A 21,754-nucleotide genomic window follows, 5' to 3' on the forward strand; every position below is an offset into this window, starting at 1 on the left:
GTCAGTTTTCAAAATAAAACACCCTGTGCATGGGTCAGTTTTCAAAATAAAACACCCCACAGACGCCTGGTTGTGCTTGGTGGGATCTGGGGGTCATTTCACCTCCAGTTCTTCTGTCTTACAGTTTGTACACGGCAGCAAACAGAGCGAGCTCTGTCCACCGTACGGCAGGTTTGAGTTTGTGGAGCTGAATGTTTCATGTCAGCAGGTCAGTGAGTTTGTTTTCAGAGCGAGGAGACTCGCTGAAATCAAGTGACTCTCTCCTCATCACGTTTTTTATATTGTATTGTTCGACACCTTTTAAACTTTCCCCGTCACCGTGAATTCACTCCACGCAGACGATTAGCTTTCTCCCCGCACTCTGATAAATTTCACAATTTTAATTGTGCCCTTCAAATGAGCTGCAAATCCTCTCCTCTTCCTTTTCTCTGTCTCTGTCCCTCGTCTTTCTCTCCACATAATGAGTTCGTTTTATCAGCGGCGGAGCTGTGCGTGGACAGGATGAGTAATGCTGGAGATCACAGGAGACTTCTCTGCATTGCACTCTGTTACAACAGGTTGTCAAAAGGCTTTGGGAGACTCACTTGCCCTCTCGCTGCCGGCACTAACTATCTGGCCTTTCTACATTCCAGTATATGAGGCTTAATTACCCAGCTAATCTTATTATGTAAGGTATTATTCAAATGAAATGAGATTAACCTTTTGCAGCAGAGTGGCCGTACAAAGCTTCTTTATTTCTCACCAGTTGATGTGTCGGAGTCGTAACCAGCTGATGTTGTAGTGTCCAGCCTAACGCGGGGTACCGAGGCAGTTACGTGACAAACTTTACGTCCTCAAGTCTGTAAATCACCTCGACAGGGTAACATTATTCCCTGTTCGTCTCGAACCCGGCCCAGTCCAGCTGCTGAGCCCGGTTCTGTTGCCTGCTAACAGCATGTGCAGCCTCCTGATTGTATCGCTTGCCCAGCTCCGGTTCTGGCACGACAACAGCTTCGCTCCCCTTCAGCGCTTCCTGAAAACTTCTTCTTCTTCTTCGGTGGCCCCAAACACACGAGGTAGTGTCAGCTAACAAACTGAGGTAGCATTAGCTAACAGCAGCTAACAAACTGAGCTAACAGCAGCTAACAAACTGAGCTAACAGCAGCTAACAAACTGAGCTAACATTAGCTAACAGCAGCTAACAAACTGAGCTAACAGCAGCTAACAAACTGAGCTAACAGCAGCTAACAGCAGCTAACAAACTGAGCTAACAGCAGCTAACAAACTGAGCTAACATTAGCTAACAAACTGAGCTAACATTAGCTAACAGCAGCTAACAAACTGAGCTAACATTAGCTAACAGCAGCTAACAAACTGAGCTAACATTAGCTGACAGCAGCTAACAAACTGAGCTAACATTAGCTAACAAACTGAGCTAACATTAGCTGACAAACTGAGTTAACATTAGCTAACAGCAGCTAACAAACTGAGCTAACATTAGCTAACAGCAGCTAACAAACTGAGGTAGCATTAGCTAACAAACTGAGCTAACATTAGCTAACAGCAGCTAACACACTGAGCTAACATTAGCTAACAGCAGCTAACAAACTAAGGTAACATTAGCTAACAAACTGAGCTCTTAAACACAACGTCGACATTTTCACGTCGTGAAGCTGACATAGCAAAACTGTTAGCAAACAGTTATTATTTATTTACACATCCAGCAGATATGCAGCAACATTAACAAGCATATATAAAGTCGTGTCTCTTCTTGTTTTAGCTCTTGTTTTGGTCTCCACCAACTCCTGAAGGAAACAACTAACCCTTTAGCTGCTAAATGCTACGCTACGTTCCCGAGCTAGTTGCTCACTTTGTCTGTTGTCCGCCTGCTGCTGATGGCAACATGAAACCAAAACAATGGGCTGAAAGATGCTAAAATGCTACAAGGGGAAGCTGAGGGTTGATTGTAGCAGCTTCGATGGTGGTGCCAAATCAGAAAATATATTACATCTGTTGGTGTTTTCTGTCGTTCTGCTGATACAGATGTCAGATTAGGAAACATGTTGTTTTGTAAGTCGATAACAAACAACGTGTTTTGTTGCTTAGTTTAGGAGATTTGTTGTGATCGCTGACTGAATTTGCTCCCACGGCGTTTGAAGAACAAGCATTGATCAGATCGAGTGATGGACTGTTGTGTTGTGTACGGTTCTGTGTGTGTGCCAATCACAGCAGCTGTCCGTGTTGATTTAAAATCAAACCATCAAGTGTTGCCAGTGGGACTGAACATGCTGACGGATGTGTCGGTCGTGATCGCCTGATGATCGTGGAGAATCTACACAGCGAGGTTCTTTATACTAAGACTGCTGCACCAACAGCAAATACTGTCCTCTGCCATTATGTCCATAGAGGCTGCTGAACCCGATTACATTGCCTGCTTGCCCAGCTCCGGTTCTGGCACGACACTGGCTCAACTCACTGTCAGCATTCCTGTAAACCTCCTCTTCTTCTTCTTCTTCTTCTTCTTCCCGGTGGTCCAAAACTCCTGTGGTACAAACACTAACACCCCGGCTAACAAACTGAGCTAACAGCAGCTAACAAACTGAGCTCTCATTAGTTAACAGCAGCTAACAAACTGAGTTAACAGCAGCTAACAAACTGAGCTAACAGCAGCTAACAAACTGAGCTAACATTAGCTAACAGCAGCTAGCAAACTGAGCTTTCATTAGCTAACAGCAGCTAACAAACTGAGCTTTCATTAGCTAACAGCAGCTAACAAACTGAGCTAACAGCAGCTAACAAACTGAGCTAACATTAGCTAACAGCAGCTAACAAACTGAGCTAACAGCAGCTAACAAACTGAGCTTTCAATAGCTAACAGCAGCTAACAAACTAAGCTAACAGCAGCTAACAAACTGAGCTAACAGCAGCTAACAAACTGAGCTAACAATAGCTAACAGCAGCTAACAAACTGAGCTAACAGCAGCTAACATTAGCTAGCAGCAGCTAACAAACTAAGCTAGCAGCAGCTAACAGACTGAGCTAACATGAGCTAACAGCAGCTAACAGACTGAGCTAACATGAGCTAACAGCAGCTACAGCTGTCAGCAGTTTACTTCACTGTCCATCATAAACTCTGTAAATCACAGAGAGTTGAGGCGGAGCAGCCGGAGGACATCAGAGGGAAAACCAGAAAACATTTCCTCCATAAAATATGATCCAGTTTCACCAGAATCAGTGAAATAGTTGGTGGTGTAAAACGTTACGTATGTTTTTCTAAAGCTGCACATATCAGAGGGAGCTCGTGACTTTGAGCTTCATCGTGTCGTGATTCTTCATGTTCAGCGAGTCAGAGTCAGATCAAAGATACGAAGATACGAGCCGGTGCAGAAAAACATTTGTCGCTCCGTGTGGTGGTTTTCATGGCTTTGCATCAGGAGGAAGAAGCTCTTAAATACGGAGAGAGGCCGGCTGACTTTGTGGGTGTTTAATCCCAAACAGGCAGAAAGGTTGAGTTTGTTCTAATTGCATGGAGCAGTCGTTTACATTCATCAGTGAGCTTCCATTGGTTGGGGCTGAGATAAGAGGAGCAGAGGAGAGACACATTTTGGTGCAGAACTGAAGTTTTGTTCTTATATCAGCAACATGTCTACAGACACATTTTAATCTGCACATTTACTATTTATTATGCCAATATCTCTCAAATTTGTGTTTTTATTCATGAGATGCAGACTCTGTTTCCTACATTTCCCACATGCAGAGGTCAATTTCCAATAAATATTTAGGGCTACTAATTTATGGAGCATCTTTACTCTCCTGAGCTAATTTGTTCTTCCATATAATGTTACAAAAGATGTTTAAAACTACAAAAAAACATTGTTTAGAAACAGTAACACATGTGAGGATGGAAAAATGGGAAAAGATGTGGTTGTAACCAATCTGTAACCACACCCACCTGTTAGTCAAAGCGTCCACGCTCTTACTCCTGCATAACTTTAAGCCTTAATATAATGTGAACAGGTGAGTTGTATATAAATTCACCCTCAGTACAGTTGTCATGAACGGGGAAATTAGCTACAGAGACCAAAACTGTTTTTTGTACCAGGCTGTAAACATGTTTATTTCTGCTGTGAAGTTGGACATTTGGACATGGGGACTTATGGAGACTGACTCACTTCTGGAGCCAGCCTCAGGTGGACGTTAGAGGAACTGCAGTTTTTGGTACATGCATACACTAATACAGATCACATACTCACATTTGTTAGTTGTTGTTGTTATATTTCTTCTTGAAACAGTGCAAAACATAAAATGAATTAACATATAAAATACTTTACTGACTCAACAAGATCAGACATACTTTGGCATTTCGATTATAAATTACTCATCAGCTGTTACTTTACTCTGACGCCGTCGTACCTGCCTCCTCCTCCTCCTCTTCTTCTTCATCTGTAAGTGAAGCATTCACATCCGGCTGTCACACCCCGCACCACGTCCAAAAGATAAAGAATATAAGACCCGCGATGTCGGGGTGGGTGTAACTATTTTAGATTTATGTCCTGACGGGTGCCTCCTCATGTCTCAGGTGTGGAGCAGCAATGAAATATCAGTTGTTGCATTTGTTTGCCGGATTTTTTGTCCAACATTTTTTCTTCTGGACAGTTTGAGGTTCGGTGTCTTGCTCGGGGACATTTGGACGGGAATAGTCGAGGATTTAATTACCAACCGTGTAATTAACAGACATCCCACTCTACTACTGCAGATTAATTATGTAATCTTGTCATATCTCGCAGAAAGGTAGTCGCGCCCCTTTTTTATTTTGTTTAAATGTTTGGATGAAAACATGTCCATGTGGGTCCGAAGGCCCCGTTAGCGATGAAAAGTAATTTCTGTCGGTGACAGCTGGCGAGTCTCTCCAGTAGCAGGCACTGACACATCCGGCTCAGTGGTCTTTATCTGCGGTGAGAGTGACACCCAGTGAGTGGCACCTCTCTCCTCCTCCTCCTCTCTAATAAGCCTTGGCCTCGATTCTCGACACTCTGCACCACGCTGCACTCAGACCTCCTGCTGAGGTTTTACGACGACGTTCGTCCACTGCGAGTGTGCGTCGAAGCCTTCGCTGAGCTTAATTCCTCTCAGGAGGAAAACACACAGCGTGCACGGCGTGCACGAGGTAACTTTCCATCATCCGTCAGGACACCGGCCGCCGGAGCCATCAAGCTGTCACTGTGCAGCGGACTGAGTCTCCAAAACTGTCGCTGAGACAGCCAAACAATGACAATGACGGAGTTATGAAATGACTCCAGCACATAATAACTCATGTACTAAATATCAGTGGCTCTCAAACCCTGGAGGGGCTGCGTTCTATATTTAGTACAAGGGATTTGAAATGCAAGTGCACGCGGAAAGCCTGAAATACAGTCGGTGTCAGCTACTGCAGAGGTTTTCCAACACTAAGTAAGTCTGAGAGCCTGTTTGGACGCGATGAAGAGGGAGCATGATTTTTATTTTCATCCGAAGTGATACCTTATCACACATCTTTCTTTTTTTTTTTGAGTTGTGAAGTCAGGTTAGCTTGTCGTATGAGTACACCGGGGCGAAGGCAAGAGGTGATGTGACAGTGCAGCTGTTAGCCCCTGCAGAGTGTGATCACACACAGTCCTATTTATTCAACACACACCGCTGACGAGTGCCTGACTCCAGATATTCAGCTCTGTGTACAGGCTGCCTGTCACTCCATTCTCTAATTTTCTTGCTGTGGATTCACCGTCTCTCCCTCTCTATCTTCACACCACATCTTTCTCTCTTGGCTTTTCTCTCTAATCTCTTTTTTTTTTTACCCTTTCTGTTCTGCATCAAAGTAAGCCAGCGCTCTCTCTCCGGCGAGCTCCGAGCTCAGAGCTTACATTCTCACCCTTCAAAGCCGCCGCTCGCTCGCTCGTGTTTAAGAAAAATGAGAAGTCATTCGACATTTTCTGACACGCCGAGAGAAATTCATGTGTAACACGCAGAATAACGTGGATGTGATTCATCCCTCCTCAGAGGACTGAGTGGACACAATACCTGAAAGCGATATTGCATTGTATCAGCCATTACGCAGCAGGTGATACACTCATTTTCTCTCATCTTAGACACAGAATCGCTCTGCGGAGACGTCCTTTTTCAGCTGCACGTCTGAACGTCAAAGATTACAAACCTAAATGTGTTGACAGCCGATAGAGAAGATGTGTAAGCTGCTACAGGTTTCATGTCTCTAAAATCTGCTGATTTATTCACTAGTTTTGTCGTAGTTGTTGGTCCAAATCCCCTGAAGGTCCAGCAGCAACTTTTAAATGAAATGTTTGTTTCAGACCCCACAACCAAGAAACAATCGACCACTGAGAGAGTTTTAAAAAAAGGGATGTCTTAAACATCTTCCTAACAGAAAAACGTGTTGACGAGATCTCTACAGCTTCACAGGTCGACAACAACAACAATGCCAGACAATAGACGTCTGGTTTCTTTGTCATATTCGACAGTAAAACGTTTTAACGATAAATGAATCGATTAATAGAGCAAACATTTGACGGATAAACTGATAACGGAAATAATAATTAGTTGAAACTCTAATTTCTTTATTATTGTGAAAATCTTAACAGTTTTTTTGGCAACTTCGAGCTTGCCAGCGACTGAAAAGTAAGTCGGTGGATGGATCACTTTACTGGTTTGAGCAAGACAAACCTAAAGAATTTAAATAACAGTTCAGTTCAGTTCATGCTGTCGGCTCGGCATGGCTCGCAGGGTTTGGTCATACACAGAGTTTGATTAAGCTCTTTACTGAGCAAAAAGTCTGGTTTTGGACCTGATACCTCCGCCTCCGGCCGTAAATTGGTGTCTCAAAAAGTTCATGTCCATGGTTGGAGAGGTCAACCACGATCCTCCTGAAGAAACGTCAGATTGAAGCCGATCACCTTCTCAGCAGAGCGAACGATGCGCTGCAGTCTGCCCTCGTCCTTGGCAGTGACAGCAGCAGCAGAGCGCCAGATGGTGATGGAGGAGGAGAGGATGGACTCGATGATGGTGGAGGTGTAGCAGAAGTGCACCATCATTGTCTTTGGCAGGTTAAAGTAGGAAGTTCATCCTCTGCTGTGCTTCTCGGTGAGGGAGCTAAATCTTCAGCTCACCCACTGGACGGTTCGGGGTGGTGAAGGTTGCCACGGTGTCAACACGGGGTGATGGGAGGACGGGCTGCTATGGTAACAACGATAATCATGCAGCGACATGACTCCGTCTCTGTTGCTGCGATGAGACCTCGTTATGTTGAATCATCGGCCACAAAACAGCTGAGACGGCCGAGGGACGAGTCCCGCATGAAGTTCATTAGGCGTGACCCAGCGAGCACAGAGACTACACACAGTCCAGCTCTGTCAGCCCAGGTTAGCTTGTGTTAGTTATATATAGTAAATGTGTGTGTGTGTGTGTGGATGAGTGGGTGGTCCCAGCCTGCAGACTGTCACGGTCAATGAGACAATATATGGAGAATTTGGCGCCTGCAGCCTAATCTGAAGGAAGTCATCTGAGGAGTGAAGTCACAACAAAAACTACAAGTACAGCTGATAATATTAACGAGACTTCTTTCACCCCCCAAAGGGGACAAACCATTAATTGAGCTCTGAACATAAGTGGCCTGTAATTGAAGCTGACCTCAGGTGTGTGAGCAGATAAAACACACTGTGTGTGTGTGTGTTTGTCTTCGTCTTCGTCTTCTCGTGACGCGTGAGCAGAGGGACGGATGTGTCCCTGTATTTGTGTGCATACAGTGCAGCGGAGTGTAAGTAGGTATTTTTTCACACTAATGGCATCTTTAGCAGGACCGTTTCCATGGAAACCGGGTTGCCACGGAAACACTGCATGTCTCTTTGAATTAGAAATGTCTTTCTCCATCGCTCACTCTCACTCTTCCTTTTTCCACACACACACACACACGTGTCTTCTTCACTTCCTCGTCCTCTTCCTCTCCTCGACTTTGACAGGTCAGCTGCTGTCAGTCAAGAAAAAAAAAGAGAGACCGAGAGAGAGAGAAGAGGCACAAATGGAGGAAACGGAAGAAGAGGAAGTTGGATTTGCATCCGTGCATCGCTCCAAGGAAATAAATGAGGAGGGTGAGAGGACTTTCTAATCAAAAAGCAACACATTGAAATAGGAAGGAAGAGAGATGACGAGGAGGATGCTGCAAACACAAGAGCGGGAAGATTGAAGGAGGAAAGAAGAGCTACAAAGAGAGAGAGAGGGAGAGAGAGAGATGGCTGATGAAAAGGAGGAAGAGGAGAAGTGATTGATTTTTGCTCTCTGGTATCTGTGTAACCACCCTGCCACACTAATCTGATTTAACTGCACCCGCGATAAAGGGAAGCGAGAGGAGGAGATGTATGCACGCCGAGATAAAGAGCAACAGATTGAGAGAAACACCGATAGAGACAGAAGAGAATGGAGTTATCGGGGGGGAGAAAATCACCCGAGAGGAGCTGATGAACGTCTAAAAGTCGAATTAGAGTTCAAGGGAAGAGGAGGGGGGAGGGCGAGGACTCACGGAAAAAGAGAAACCGGAGTCGAGTCGTGCAGAAGAAAAGCGCTTCATGACAAGGTTTTGAACCGCTCGTCTCTCGTTGCGCGCTGCACTTGACTCCAGCCTGCACTCTCACCCTGTGTGCTGCTTGTTAGAGAGGAAGCAGGGCTGAAAAGGTGTAACTGTGGATGTAAGGACGGGAGGCGAGAGGGGAGGAGAGAGGGCAAACGAAGATCTTACACCTGCAGGAACATGAAGTAATACTGCAGCACACGGCGGACAACATCTGTCCTTAGCTCATGCATAATCCTGAGGATCTTATTACACGTGAGCAGGTCTAGACTGTAGTCTTTATTATATTATCTACAGACCCAACAGTTCCCACCATGAGCAAACACCTAGTGACAGAAAAACCTCGAGCAGAACCGACATCACGGTGGACGACGGTCTGCAGAGACTGGTTGAGTTTAGAGAGACAAAGATGCGCAGCAGCAGCAATAATAATAAAGAGAACTATAATTATAATAAAAATCGGACTAATAATAGTATTTGTAGTGGACATCATCAGGACCACATCCTACACCCTGATCCACAAGCTGAGTTAGTAACCTGCATTAATCTGACATGATGGATCAGTAAGGGACGGTTCAGGACTCACCTGAGTCAGCTCTATCAAAGAGGAACGGCTTAAATGTGGAGAGGACGGTCTGCCTCCAGGACCAGGACTAGGAGCCGGTTCCACAGGAGAGGAGCTCGACAGCTGAAGGTTCTGGACCCTACCCTAATTCTGGAGACTTTAGGAACCACAAAGAACCACAAAGAACCCTGCAGAGCACTGGGTCTACCAGAGGCGTTTTGGACCACCGGGAAGAAGAAGAAGAGGTTTACAGGCCCGGGGTGCTGGAGAGCCGGTGTTGTGCCAGAACAGGAGCTGGGCTCAGCAGCCTCTATGGGCATAATGGCAGAGGAGAAGTGTGAAGAGAGCGCTGACGGAGGAAGCTAAGAAGAGAAAAGGAGAGAGTGAGCGAGCAAGAAGCCGCCGGACAAGAGTAAATGTGGGACACACAAAATAATGCCGTTTGTTGCATTATGGGAAATGTAGGAGAACATTTATCCGAAAATAAAACAAGGTTCTGTCAATATTCAGTCTAATTTTCTAAACCAAGGCTTTGATAGATCTCACACACACACACACACACACACACACACACACACACACACTCGCTGGTTATCCAGGTCATGTGGCAGGAGGGGTCAGGTCTAATTGGGTGTCTGGCTCGCTTGGATTGGTGGGATTTGGCCCAATCAGCACGCGGAGCTCCCATGTGTCAGTGATTAATTACCTGCATTCTCCACGGAGGTAACGAGCTTAATCAACTCCTTGTGACGGAGCTTTCCATTAACTCGCCGGGCCAAAGGTGATACTGAATTGACTCTCTCTTCCTACCCACCTCCACCACCACCTCCTCCTCCTCCTCCTCCTCCTCCCGCCCGTCGTCGTCTTCATGGGCTTTCGTGTTTTTTACTGGTGAAGCCGATGGGTTTAAATCCTCGACCTCTCTCTTCTGTTCTGTTCATCACTTTGAACTGTCTCACGTCTGTTACTCACCAGTTGCTCTGCGGACTCTCCGTCCTCCGTCTTCATCGCTGTCACTCCGCGTTAGGACGAGTCTGTGGGCTTGACTGACATGATGTGAGTGCTGCCGGAGCGTCAGATGTAACAGCGGGAGATTGAATCAGACAATTAATTGTATCTTCCTCGTGGTGCACACACAGTGACGACAGAGTGGTGGAGAAAAAGCTCGAGGCGAACACACTGGTTTCTTTCAGAGGAGTGTGTGTGTGTGTGTGTGTGTGTGTGTGTGGGTTTGCTGGGCATCGCACACCCTGTGGGTGTATGTGTTTGTACGAGAGCGAATGTGTTTGTGAGACAAAGAGATTAATTTGTCCTGATTAGACATTCACTCGCTGATTGTGTTTCAGTAACTGCTTCTGCAGAACTGGAGACGAGATGGAGTGTTTCAGGAAAGATAATGAATTCTGATGTTTAGAGCGCCGGCTTCAACACATCTGGTGTAAAATAATAAAAAAAAAACATCCTAATGCTGCCTCACACCTGATGACACAAATGAACAGTTCAGGTATAAAAGCCTGAAAGATTTGATCGAGTCGTGGCCGTAAAACTCGTCAAACTGTCGTCAAACATATTAAATGTTATCAGAGGTTTTCTAGTTTTGTGACGTCCATCAGGACGCTGAAAGACTGGCCACACAGCAGGAAACATGGAGGAGACACCAGGGAGGTGCAAGAACATGAAGTCTCATTTCAGTCGGAGGAGAAATTGGTGTTTTTTGGAGAGAGCAATTTGACATGTCGTCACATTTGAACTGCGATCGAGTGGAGATGGAAGAAAAGTGGACAGAAATCACTGCAGCCGTCGAAATGCACACCGAGCACAGCTGTGGACGGAAACGACTTTTCCTGGTGCATGATGGAAAATAAATAACGACCTTACAAGATCCTCAGTCCTCAGGCTAATGTGTAATATCTTATATAGGTTTGTAGAGGTTAAACAATTAATTCGTCACTGAATTAGTGGAAGAATATGTTAATGATAATGCCCCAAAAACTTCCAGCTTGTGAATATTTTCTGGTCTTTTATGATAAAGTTTTGTTATTTGTTATGTTGGTCTGTGTAAAGATGGAGCAGGTCGGCCACTAATCAGAAGACCGGTGGTTCAAATCCCAGCTCCTCCATTCTGTGGCAATAACTGAACCACCAAAGACTCCGGCTGAGCCATCGGTACGAAGCCTCTCCTGTCAGAGTACGAGCTGGTGAATGGGACGTATGGGTCATAAAATGATCTGTAAATCTGTAGCTGGATTATTCTGTTTGCTCCTGCTTGTCTGATCAAACAGAGGTGAGCATAGAGTCTCTGCAGGCGTTTCCACTTCATACTGAGGAGGAGAACAGATTGAAGCATCGAGCACATTAATTGAATAATTGGCTTTTTTTTTTAAGTTTGAAGTAAAACCTTTCAAACAGAGTGAAGCACACACAGAGCTCTTTTATTCCCTGAGTGACGCCTGAATGCAGCCGCCTCCTCCGAGTCTGTCAGCAGTGGGCTAACGCTGCACGCTTCGCCATGTGGCACGCTGCCTTGTTCATTTCCTCAGCCAGCGACCGAGCCTGTTTTCTCCCGACTCGTGTACGAGATTTGCTGGATGATGTCATCGTTACTAAGTGTCACATCAACTCGATAAATCGGGATAAAGTTGACTCATGTAGACAGCTTGTGAACATGTGGCTCAGCTACGAGCTGTCAGATACATTGTGGGTAACAGATACGGTGACTGCGTCGCTGAGACACGTCTGAAAAAAAGTGATTATTCGCGTTTAAACAAGAAAAGAAATGATAGACGTTCAGTGTTTAGTACAGCACATCACAGAGTTTAACAATGTGAACCGAGCTACGTGTTGAAATCCGGGGTCAGGTCGCGGTGGCGCTCCAGACGTTCCTCTCTCCAGCTCCTCCTGGAGGATCCGAGGTGTTCCCAGGGTAGATCAGCTATGAAGTCCCTCCAGCGGGGGTTCTGGTCTGCCTCGGGGTCTCCTCCCAGTTGGACGACATCTCCAAAGGAAGGCGCCCAGGAGGATCGAACCACCTCAGCTGGCTCCTTTCCACTCCGAGCTCCTCACCCTATCTGTAAAGGCTAAACTCCACCGGGCACGGATGAGTCTCAGCTCGGCGATCTGCACAGAGCAGCACGAGAATCCAGTAGATTTTCAAAATAAAACACCCCACGCAAACTGCAAATCATGAAAACAGACAAAAGGGAAACAGATTGACATATTTACACCCAGAAAAGTTAAAGTCTGGAGGGCAAAATGCTCCTGAAACGCTCCCGGTTTGGACGTTTGAAGTCACGACGCGCCCCATAATCTCATTCTGCTGGTCGATCTCACGCTACATGTTCTCATCAAGGAAGCAAGAGTATTTTGAGTAAACTTAATGGCACTTTCCCCATCGGACTTTGGCCTGATGCTCGTCGACCAAAGTGTTGATCAAGGGGAAATCTGAGCCGGTCGGAGGCTGAAGTGTCGTCTTCTGTCGGCGGCACACAGTCATATAACCAGACATGCTGACGGCTGTCAGCGTCGCTCTGCAGGGATGTGCAGTTTTTAATAACAGAGTTCTGCGGGAAGCTGTTGTAGCTCGCGATATAAGTAGCTAGGACGTAATTTGCATGATTTGATTTGTGAGCTTTACTCACCAGGTGAGCTCTCTCGCTTCCTCCCAGTCACTGCTGAGAGAATCAACCTATAATTACACTTAGAAGTGTTGATACACTTCCCATTGTCGAGAATGGATTAAATAAAAGATTACGTTGATCTGGCTGCAGTAATATGTTCACTCGACGCTCCTTCAAATCAGCCCTTATGTTTTAACCTACAGTACCTTGTTGACGTGGTAACCAGGGCAGACGACGGGTCACTTTAATGTTAGAAAATAATCCAATAATAATCTGGACCTCGTTTCCTTGAGCTCACTTTTAGACTCAGACCCAGACATCGAGATCTCTGCTCGAGCTATTTTTGTTGTGTGAACTGGAAGAAACTTGTTTTAAATCTCGGTTTCCCCCCTCTGGAGGTAAGAGGCAAGATGTGTGTGTGTGTGTGTGTGTGTGTGTGTGTGTGTGTGTTAGCCAGTCCTAGAAACCTCTCTGTCATGTGGCCTTAGTAAAATCCTCCAGGGAGGTTCAGGTCGTGTCCTGGGATGTTTGTTTGGACCCGTTTTCTTGTTTTCTTCTGATTCGTCCCAACAGTTACAACTTTTCCTGTTTGTCTGTGGGAGCTCTTCCTCTGGCATGTTGTTGACTCATCAGTAGATTTTGATGAAATTAGGAACTAAATTACTGCAAAAGGAAAAAAGAAAAAGCTCGTTTATTTACAGACTTTTCTTCCTGTCTCATCTAAATGCTGCTTGAAGCATCAGAATCACTGACAGAATAAAGAATGGACAGTGTGTGTGTGATGTCACACACAGGTTTGTCAGTCAGAGCATTCATGCTCTTACAAAAGGTGCTGAGTTTTAAATCTTTTGTGACTTGAAGTCTCTATAAACTAAACTCTTATTGGACGTGACGTCACCCACAGGTTTCTAAAGAGTCCTCCAGCTCCCAGCTTATCAAAAATAAGCAGAGGCGGCTGAACGACGCCTGAGTGCTCAAACAAACCATCTGTGACCCACCTGTCAATCAAAGCGTCCACGCTCTTAATCCTGCATAACTTTAAGCCTTAATATAATGTGAACAGGTGAGTTGTATATAAATTCACCCTCAGTACAGTTGTCATGAACGGGGAAATTAGCTACAGAGACCAAAACTGTTTTTTGTACCAGGCTGTAAACATGTTTATTTCTGCTGTGAAGTTGGACATTTGGACATGGGGACTTATGGAGACTGACTCACTTCTGGAGCCAGCCTCAAGTGGACGTTAGAGGAACTGCAGTTTGTGTCTTAGGAGGTTTGGTTGAAGCTACCTGTTGTGTAACGATATTTAAGAACCGTTCTGGTGTCTTTGTTGTTGTTCTCCATGTTTCATGATCTAAAAAGCAGCTTTGCATCCAGAAGATCGTCCAGTGAAGACAGCGCCGCTGTCATCTTCATCATCTTCATCATCATCATCATCATCTTCATCTTCATCTTCATCATCATCATCATCATCATCATCATCATCGCTCCGCTGGCTGCCGTGGGAGTGAATCACATTTCAGAGCTCCTCAAATCATTTCCTCGACAAAAATAGCAAGAGTAATTCAATCAGAGCACTATGGGATGTTTAAAATGAAGTGTACAGAAAGAGAAACAGGGTCACTGATAATTAAACAGCCGAATATGAGATTAATTAACGCTGTGTGTGTGTGTGTGTGTGTGTGTGTGTGTGTGCGCTTGATTAGAAATGTGATGATGAAGCACGATGGACTCGAACTGAAGAGGACTGACAAGCAGGCGCTCAGACTGCGAGGAGGAGAGAGATAGACAGAGGGAGGAAGATGAAAGGTGGAGAAAGACGAGTGTGATGAAGTGGAAAAAGCCGAGTGTGTGTGTGTGTGTGTGTGTGTGCCTCTGTCTCTCTGAGTTCTGAGGGTTTGCCGGTTTTCTCAAGCGAGACTCCTCTATCTCTTTCAGCCTTAACATCCCTCCTCCTCTCCTCTTCTCTCTCTTTTTCTTTTTCTTTGTCTCCCTCGTTCTCTCTCTCTCTCTCTCTCTCTCTCTCTCTCTCTCTCTCTCTCTCTCCCTCTCCACCCTCCAATCCTCTCCCACCAGGGCTTGTTGAGCAGTGGGCCGATATGTCGCTCTTCCTCTGCAAATCTAATTGGAGACAGGCTTTCATTGGCATGACATGGAGATGAGTTGCCAAATCCCTTCCAGCCCTCCCGCTCGAGGCCTCGCGGCCCTCCAGCTTCCAGCAGCTCCGTCACACAGTCACCGCAGACTGACGCAGCAGCTGCAGCCGCAGAGGTCGAGGCGAGCTCGGCGACGACTGCACAAATCCCAAAGACGCGTCCGCGACAATCTGAGCCAAATCGAACTCTCCCAATGCTCGCGCGCTGTCGCAACGGGTTTAAATCATGCAGCGGCGCCCGGCGCTTCACTGGCAGACATGTTGCATTCAGATGAAAGTTTGTGTTTTATTTACACAGATGAGTGTGTGCATTAACACACTGCAGTGAGTTCACTGCCAGTGCGGAGTCACCGTCTTAACTGAAGGTTACGCCGGCGCTCGCGTTGCCGGCTGCACTACGAGCGCCTCAGGGAGCGTGAATGAGACAGAGGTTTGTGTTACTAAGCTCGCTCCCTGGTGCCATATCTGCACAAAGGTTGAATAAAAAACCTCCCGAGTGATTCACTCCTCCACCGGCACTTTGATTATTTTTATTTTTCTCGGCGGGGGGAGGCGGAGGGAGGGAGGGGTGAGGCGGCTAACTGTTGCAGATCCAGTGACACTACACCTCGACTATTTTGAGATTCCTTCGCCGGAGGCTGAAACACAAACGCACAAACGCAGCGTTTGATGTGACTCAGGATGAGAAAGGAAACGGCGGGAAAGACGCAAAGTGATGCAACGACACGAAGGAAAGAAAAGTGGAATCTGAAACCATCCAAACCTTTGTCATTCATTTACATGTTTGTGACTTTAACTGTACTCAGACAATAAACACATCAAAGCAGCGACCTAACTACCATCCGACCCCGCCTCTGGATTCATACATGCGTTATTCATAAAATGAGTTTGACACGAGCACATCTTCAAAGATAACGACACTGTGGTGTCACGTTCGTCAAACACGTCGTTAAAATATTCAGTAATCAGGCAGCACAACAACAATGCTTCCTTATTTTAGCATTTATGTAGCCAACAAGTGTAAAATATTATTTTTACTTAACTTAAATACGTTATGTGATGTAAGTAGCACGATATAATGAATATATACATGTATGTACACTTGAAAACACGTTACAGTTCAACGTGATGCAACAAATAAACTGAGAGCTGGAGAGGCGGGGTACGCCATGGACACATTCACACCTACGGACAATTTAGAGTCACCGATTAACCTGTTCATGTCTTTGGACCGTGGGATAGTGAAGCCACAAACTGCAGTTCCTCTAACGTCCACTTGAGGCTGGCTCCAGAAGTGAGTCAGTCTCCATAAGTCCCCATGTTCAAATGTCCAACTTCACAGCAGAAATAAACATGTTTACAGCCTGGTACAAAAAACAGTTTTGGTCTCTGTAGCTAATTTCCCCGTTCATGACAACTGTACTGAGGGTGAATTTATATACAACTCACCTGTTCACATTATATTAAGGCTTAAAGTTATGCAGTGTGGCTTAGACTCATTAAAACAATTGTGTGCTGGTCGGTGAGTTCAGTCTCTGACATAACGCACAGAGGTTTTGAATCATAACATTTATTTTCAGCCTGTGCTTTACATGTTTACACCCGTCCGACCTGCAGTCATTTCCAACACCGTCTAACCAAATGTGACAAAACGTAACCAACCTCACAGGCTGCAACTTGCAATTTATACACAGAAAGCGAACACACACACAAAAAAACAGATCTCCCCCCGCCTTTCTCTTCTTAAGCTCACGGTTGAGTTGTGTGTGATGTGAAACGACAAGGCAAGAAAGGAAGGACGGATGGACGGCGGCTTCGATAATGACACACACAGCCTGCGCCCTGCAGGACACTTCTCACCTCCGTGATATGAACTAATGGAGCTGCGGGACATTATGTAAAAACAGAGGACAGAGAGGAGAAAGACAGGGCGAGAGCACGGAGGGGGTCAGGAGGAAAAACTGACAGTAATGTGGCGTGAATGAAGGACACAAATTAAATAGGGGGTGATTAGAATATGAAAGAGAAAGTGGAGTGAGATGATGATTAGCTGTAATCTAAGAAGGAGAGAGAGTAAGCAGAGCCCTCACAATCCCTCTGAATAGCAGGTTTAGGTGTCACGAGTGATTACACCTCTCCGAGCAGAGACACAGAGGGAGTTTTGGGGCGTTTCGAGGGGGAAATGGATACTGAGCGAGCGAGTAAGTGAGAGGAAATGGAAAACACAAGATCCAGAGCAGCTGTGTGTAAGTCAGCGATGGAAAGGTTCAAAGATATCTACCCGTTTACACGTAAAGCCCACAGACTCCATCGTCACATTAACACCTTCTAATTTATTAAACGTCTTTTTGAATACTCTGCACACTCCTACACAAACTGTACGAGTCTATCTATAGTTTCTATATTCCTCATATTCTTTGTTTTGTACTGAAACACAAAGACAAACTCCTGACGATAAACCTGTTTCTGTTTCTGGTACTAGACCGGCAGCTGTAGCGTTGAAGGGTCTGCTGGATTACAGTCATGATCCGACACATTGTATGAATACATAATTGACATAATTGCTGTGGGGTTGTGTGTGATACATCATATACGTGCTGCAGTGTTAGTGATGCTGCACTGGAGAGGAATATGAGATGTAGATGCTCTCTCCGACGCCGTGATCACGCCGCTTTTATTTTATTTTATTTTTGTTTTTAACATTTTTTTATTGTGATTTTCTCATTGATTTAAACATTTAAACATGAACATTTTAACACATTATACAAAATAAATAAATAATAATGATAATAATAAAACAAAAATGGTAATAATAATGTAGATAAATAATAATTAAATACAACAATAATAAATTCCAGTAGGATCACACCAGTGCATAAGTTACGAAACTTAATTAATCACAATTCAAGGTTATGAGTTTCCCTAAACTAGCAAAATTCTTTTTCTTTTTTACAATATATGTTAGCCTCTCCAAAGCGAGACAGGACATCAGTTCTTTTGTCCACATTCCAGTAGAAGGTGCGTCCATATTATCCTCCTGTCTTGTAAGAGTCCAAAGTCAATGAGCAGTGAATGCTGCTGAGACACAACAAAGTTTTCTGGATATATTCCCAGTAACATATTTTGGTTTACAGTGAAACTTCCCATCCAACTATGAGCCCGATACAATGTAAAACACTTTTCCAGAACTGGTGTATCTTTAAGCATTCCCATAAACAATGCATCAGTGTACCCTTCTCTACATTCCACACAAATATCAGGTACATTAGGGAATATGTGATTCAATCTGCAAGGGGTAAGATAAGTGCGCATTAACCTCTTCTATTGCAGCAGCTTATATTTGGTATTAACAGACTGAGTCTGAGCCTTTTTTATTTTATTGTTTAATTTCTTTCACTGTTTTCTGCATCTTCTTTAATACGTACTATTTAATTTGTTTGTCCATGAACGTGTTTGTGTTTAAGTGTCTCTGATGCTGTACTGCTTATAGTGAAGTACAAAACTGTGATGCTGACCCTGACATACAGTAGTACTCCTCTTTAATACTCTTCAATAAGTTCAAGTACTGTACTGAGACAATAATGACAATGAACCAGGAAGATCTCTTATTTATTCAGTTAACTCTTCAGTTATATGTAGAGGTCAAAGTGCTGTAGTAGTCCTGTTCTTCCGTGCTGGTGGAGAAATGTTGAATACATAAAGTCACTTATAAAATAAATAGCACCTGTTAGTTTATTCACACTAAATAAATAAATAAAATAATGATCCGTCCTCTCACCTCGTGGAGAAGAAGTGATCCTTCAGACAGTTTGCTGCTCCATTCGCTCGAGTTTGCTCGTTTGTTTCCAGTTAGAAACAGACGTAACACTACTGAAGACTCAAATCTTAAAGAAGTGGGTCATAAATATGTAATTAAGTTTATAAAAAAGGGCTCTGTCTTCTCCCCTAAACTGCTGGACACTGTATCTTTTAGCAAACGTTACTCAAACAGGAGTAAATGGCGCCAATTGCTAGGGACTATTTTCAGCTGCGGATTAATCCACACGGCATCCTGCTGAGTATTTACAGATTCTGCTGCACAGTTTTGTTTGTTTTGGTGTTTTCATGTGATTTTTATGACAATAAGAAACCAGCTTTGTCCTTTAGAGACAGGAGGAGGTGTGTGTGTGTGTGTGTGTGGTGAACAGATGACTGGATCCACCGATGCAATAATAACGTCAGCGTAAATTACATGTAGCACTCATCTTTACAATTCGTTTAAAGCTCTGCGCGTCGACGCGGAAATGCTCAAACAGTGATGGGTTTGATGGAAGTGTGGGGTTAGAGGTGAACGGTGCATTAGCTGTCGTTCATGCGCGAGAACACCTTCATTACAGAGCGAGGTGTATTTACTGTCAGTGGAGGTAAAACATCAGGTTCCAGCCTGCACACACACACACACACACACTCATTCCCAGCACTGCCAATCCCTCCACCATCACTTGACACCGCGGTGTTATTACCTCATTACAGTGAAAAGTCGGTAACAGATCATTTCTGTCACTGTGGGTAAAAACAGAGCAGAGCTGGGCTTTGATGCAGAGCGGAGGGAGCACACCTTAACTCGAGAGGCGCTCAGCCACCTGCATGCGTGACTAACACGTATGACCGATTGCACACGTGGACGGATACGTGCAGTAGGTCATGAACGCGTGGATGGATGCACACGACCATAAAATTTCAATACAGAGTGAAGCAGTGCATGCACCGGTGAGTCGGTCTCACCGTAAACAGCCGCCGAAGAGATGAACGTTTGAACTTCAATCTAAATTTTAAAGCATCACTAATCATGCTGTGACACGTGAACGGTCGATTTCACCTGAGTGTAACCTTCTTTTTTTTTCCCATTTTAATTGTTGAATACAGGCTGATACAGATTAATACATGTATCACACACAACAGTTATGAAGTAAATAAATAAAAGACAAAGCAAAGATCTAAGATCTCTTCAGTAATTCAGATTTTCCCCATTTCATATCATGATATGATAATTGAAACAGAATCGTTGGGGTGTCGTTGCTCTAACTGATACCGTTGTGTTTGCTTCTGCGTCGCTTTTTTGTCGTCTGTTTTGGCTATAACTGTCTTTGAAATCAGATTTTTTAGTTTGGTTTAGAGCTTTAGAGTTGCTGTTAGAAATATCTCCAGAGATGCTGGACCTTAACTTAGTTATCTCAACAACTATTGAAGGGATAGTCGGGAGGAGAGAGAGGTCCAGAAAACTTTGTTACTTTGCAGCAGATCAGTTAACCTCTGAATCATGTCAGACATTACGGAGAGAGTCATGAAAGCATCGTCGAGTGCTCGAGACAAACCCCAGACTCAGAAACAGCATTTGGGATGTAATCACAACAATAGAAGGAGTTAACGTCTGCCGTCTGCAAACTGTCGTGTAAAATGAATGAATGCTGTCACTGTTTAAGATAAGATACAGTTTAGTGTCCCCAAAGGTGAAATCTGGCTTTGGCTGCAATCAACGTCATAAAATAAGAGCTAACAAACAGTGAGATGAAGCATATAAGTATATGTTGAATTGTGCCTTTAATCTAACTCAGACTATGAAGCGGTTAACCAGCAGTCAGTGTTCAAACCCGACCCGACACCTCCCGTCCCGCTCTGGACCCCTGAGATGACTCTGCTCTCATTACAGCCCCTCTGCCATGTCGCATCCAGTCACCAGCGTTCGTGAATAATCCGTCCTGACTCCTCCGTCCCGATGAGTTGCTTGGCACTCTCACATGGGTGACTGACCTTGACTAATCCATAGCACCACACATCAGGCTCCCGGAGCTCCAAGAGCACTTCTTACTTTGTCGTCGTCTGTCACACGTTTGATACCCTACATTCAGTATCACTGGACCAGGTGGCCATCCTACCTGCAGCATACTAAACGTGTTACCACAGCTCTGATTGGGCTGCTTGACAATGAGTGAGTCACCTTGTCTGTGTTTGAATATTCATGAATAGTTGGCAAACCCTTTTTGGACTTTGCACAGAGGTAAACTCTCGTTAAAACATCATAAATACAGAAGATCGACGAATAATCTGTCATTTTGTTGCATCTTCTCTGATGCAGTTAGAGAGCATAAACAACAAAGTCTGAACTATTTTTGTTCCTGAGGCGTGCAGAAGCTGGACACGCTCCATAATCGTCCGTGCCCTACCTTCCAGTTTTCTCTCTCATGCTGCATGACTCATGACCTTGTTTGCTGATTGGCTGCGTGTCTTTCTCTGGTTTCCAGGACGACCACTCCATGTTTTTCCAGTTTGGTCCGTCCATCGAGCAGCAGGCCTCCGTCATGTTGAACATCATGGAGGAGTACGACTGGTACATCTTCTCCATAGTCACCACGTACTACCCCGGATACCAGGACTTTGTCAACAAGGTAAATAAACAGATTTACAGACAGAAGCAGTCAAAGGTTTGGACACACTCTCTCGTTCATTGGTTTTTCTTTATTTTTACCATTTTCTACGCTGTACAGACATCAGAACTATGAAAGAACACATAGGGATTATGTTTAATATCAACAATTAACAGAACCTCAGTCCAAATTTAAGATTTTCTGTTCAAGCCGCCGTGTTTTTGAGAGACTCAGAGAAGATGAATTCATGGTATCTACATGTGTGGTTCCCACCCATGGTTTAGTGCTGATGCTTTTGGTGATTTCTTCAGAATTCAAGTCCAGCACGGCGACCACAGCATTCTTCATCTATGTATCATCCCGTCTGGTTTGTTCTTAGTTGGACCATCATTCGTTTTTCATCAGGACAATGACTCCAAACAC

The 21,754-nt window shown here is 44.6% G+C and overlaps 1 protein-coding gene across 8 annotated transcripts in view; it reads left to right on the plus strand.

Annotated features, from left to right (window-relative positions):
- Window positions 1-21,754, plus strand: part of grin2bb (glutamate receptor, ionotropic, N-methyl D-aspartate 2B, genome duplicate b) — a 100,567-nt gene that overhangs the window by 34,993 nt on the left and 43,820 nt on the right. For all 8 annotated transcript variants that reach the window (XM_027283303.1, XM_027283305.1, XM_027283306.1 and 5 more), the window contains one exon: window positions 21,209-21,352. In XM_027283303.1, coding sequence (XP_027139104.1) covers window positions 21,209-21,352 — 144 coding nt within the window. The remainder of the gene's footprint in view (window positions 1-21,208; window positions 21,353-21,754) is intronic.

This window comes from Larimichthys crocea, chromosome X (genome assembly GCF_000972845.2).
Source record: "Larimichthys crocea isolate SSNF chromosome X, L_crocea_2.0, whole genome shotgun sequence".
Taxonomy (NCBI): Eukaryota; Metazoa; Chordata; class Actinopteri; family Sciaenidae; genus Larimichthys; species Larimichthys crocea.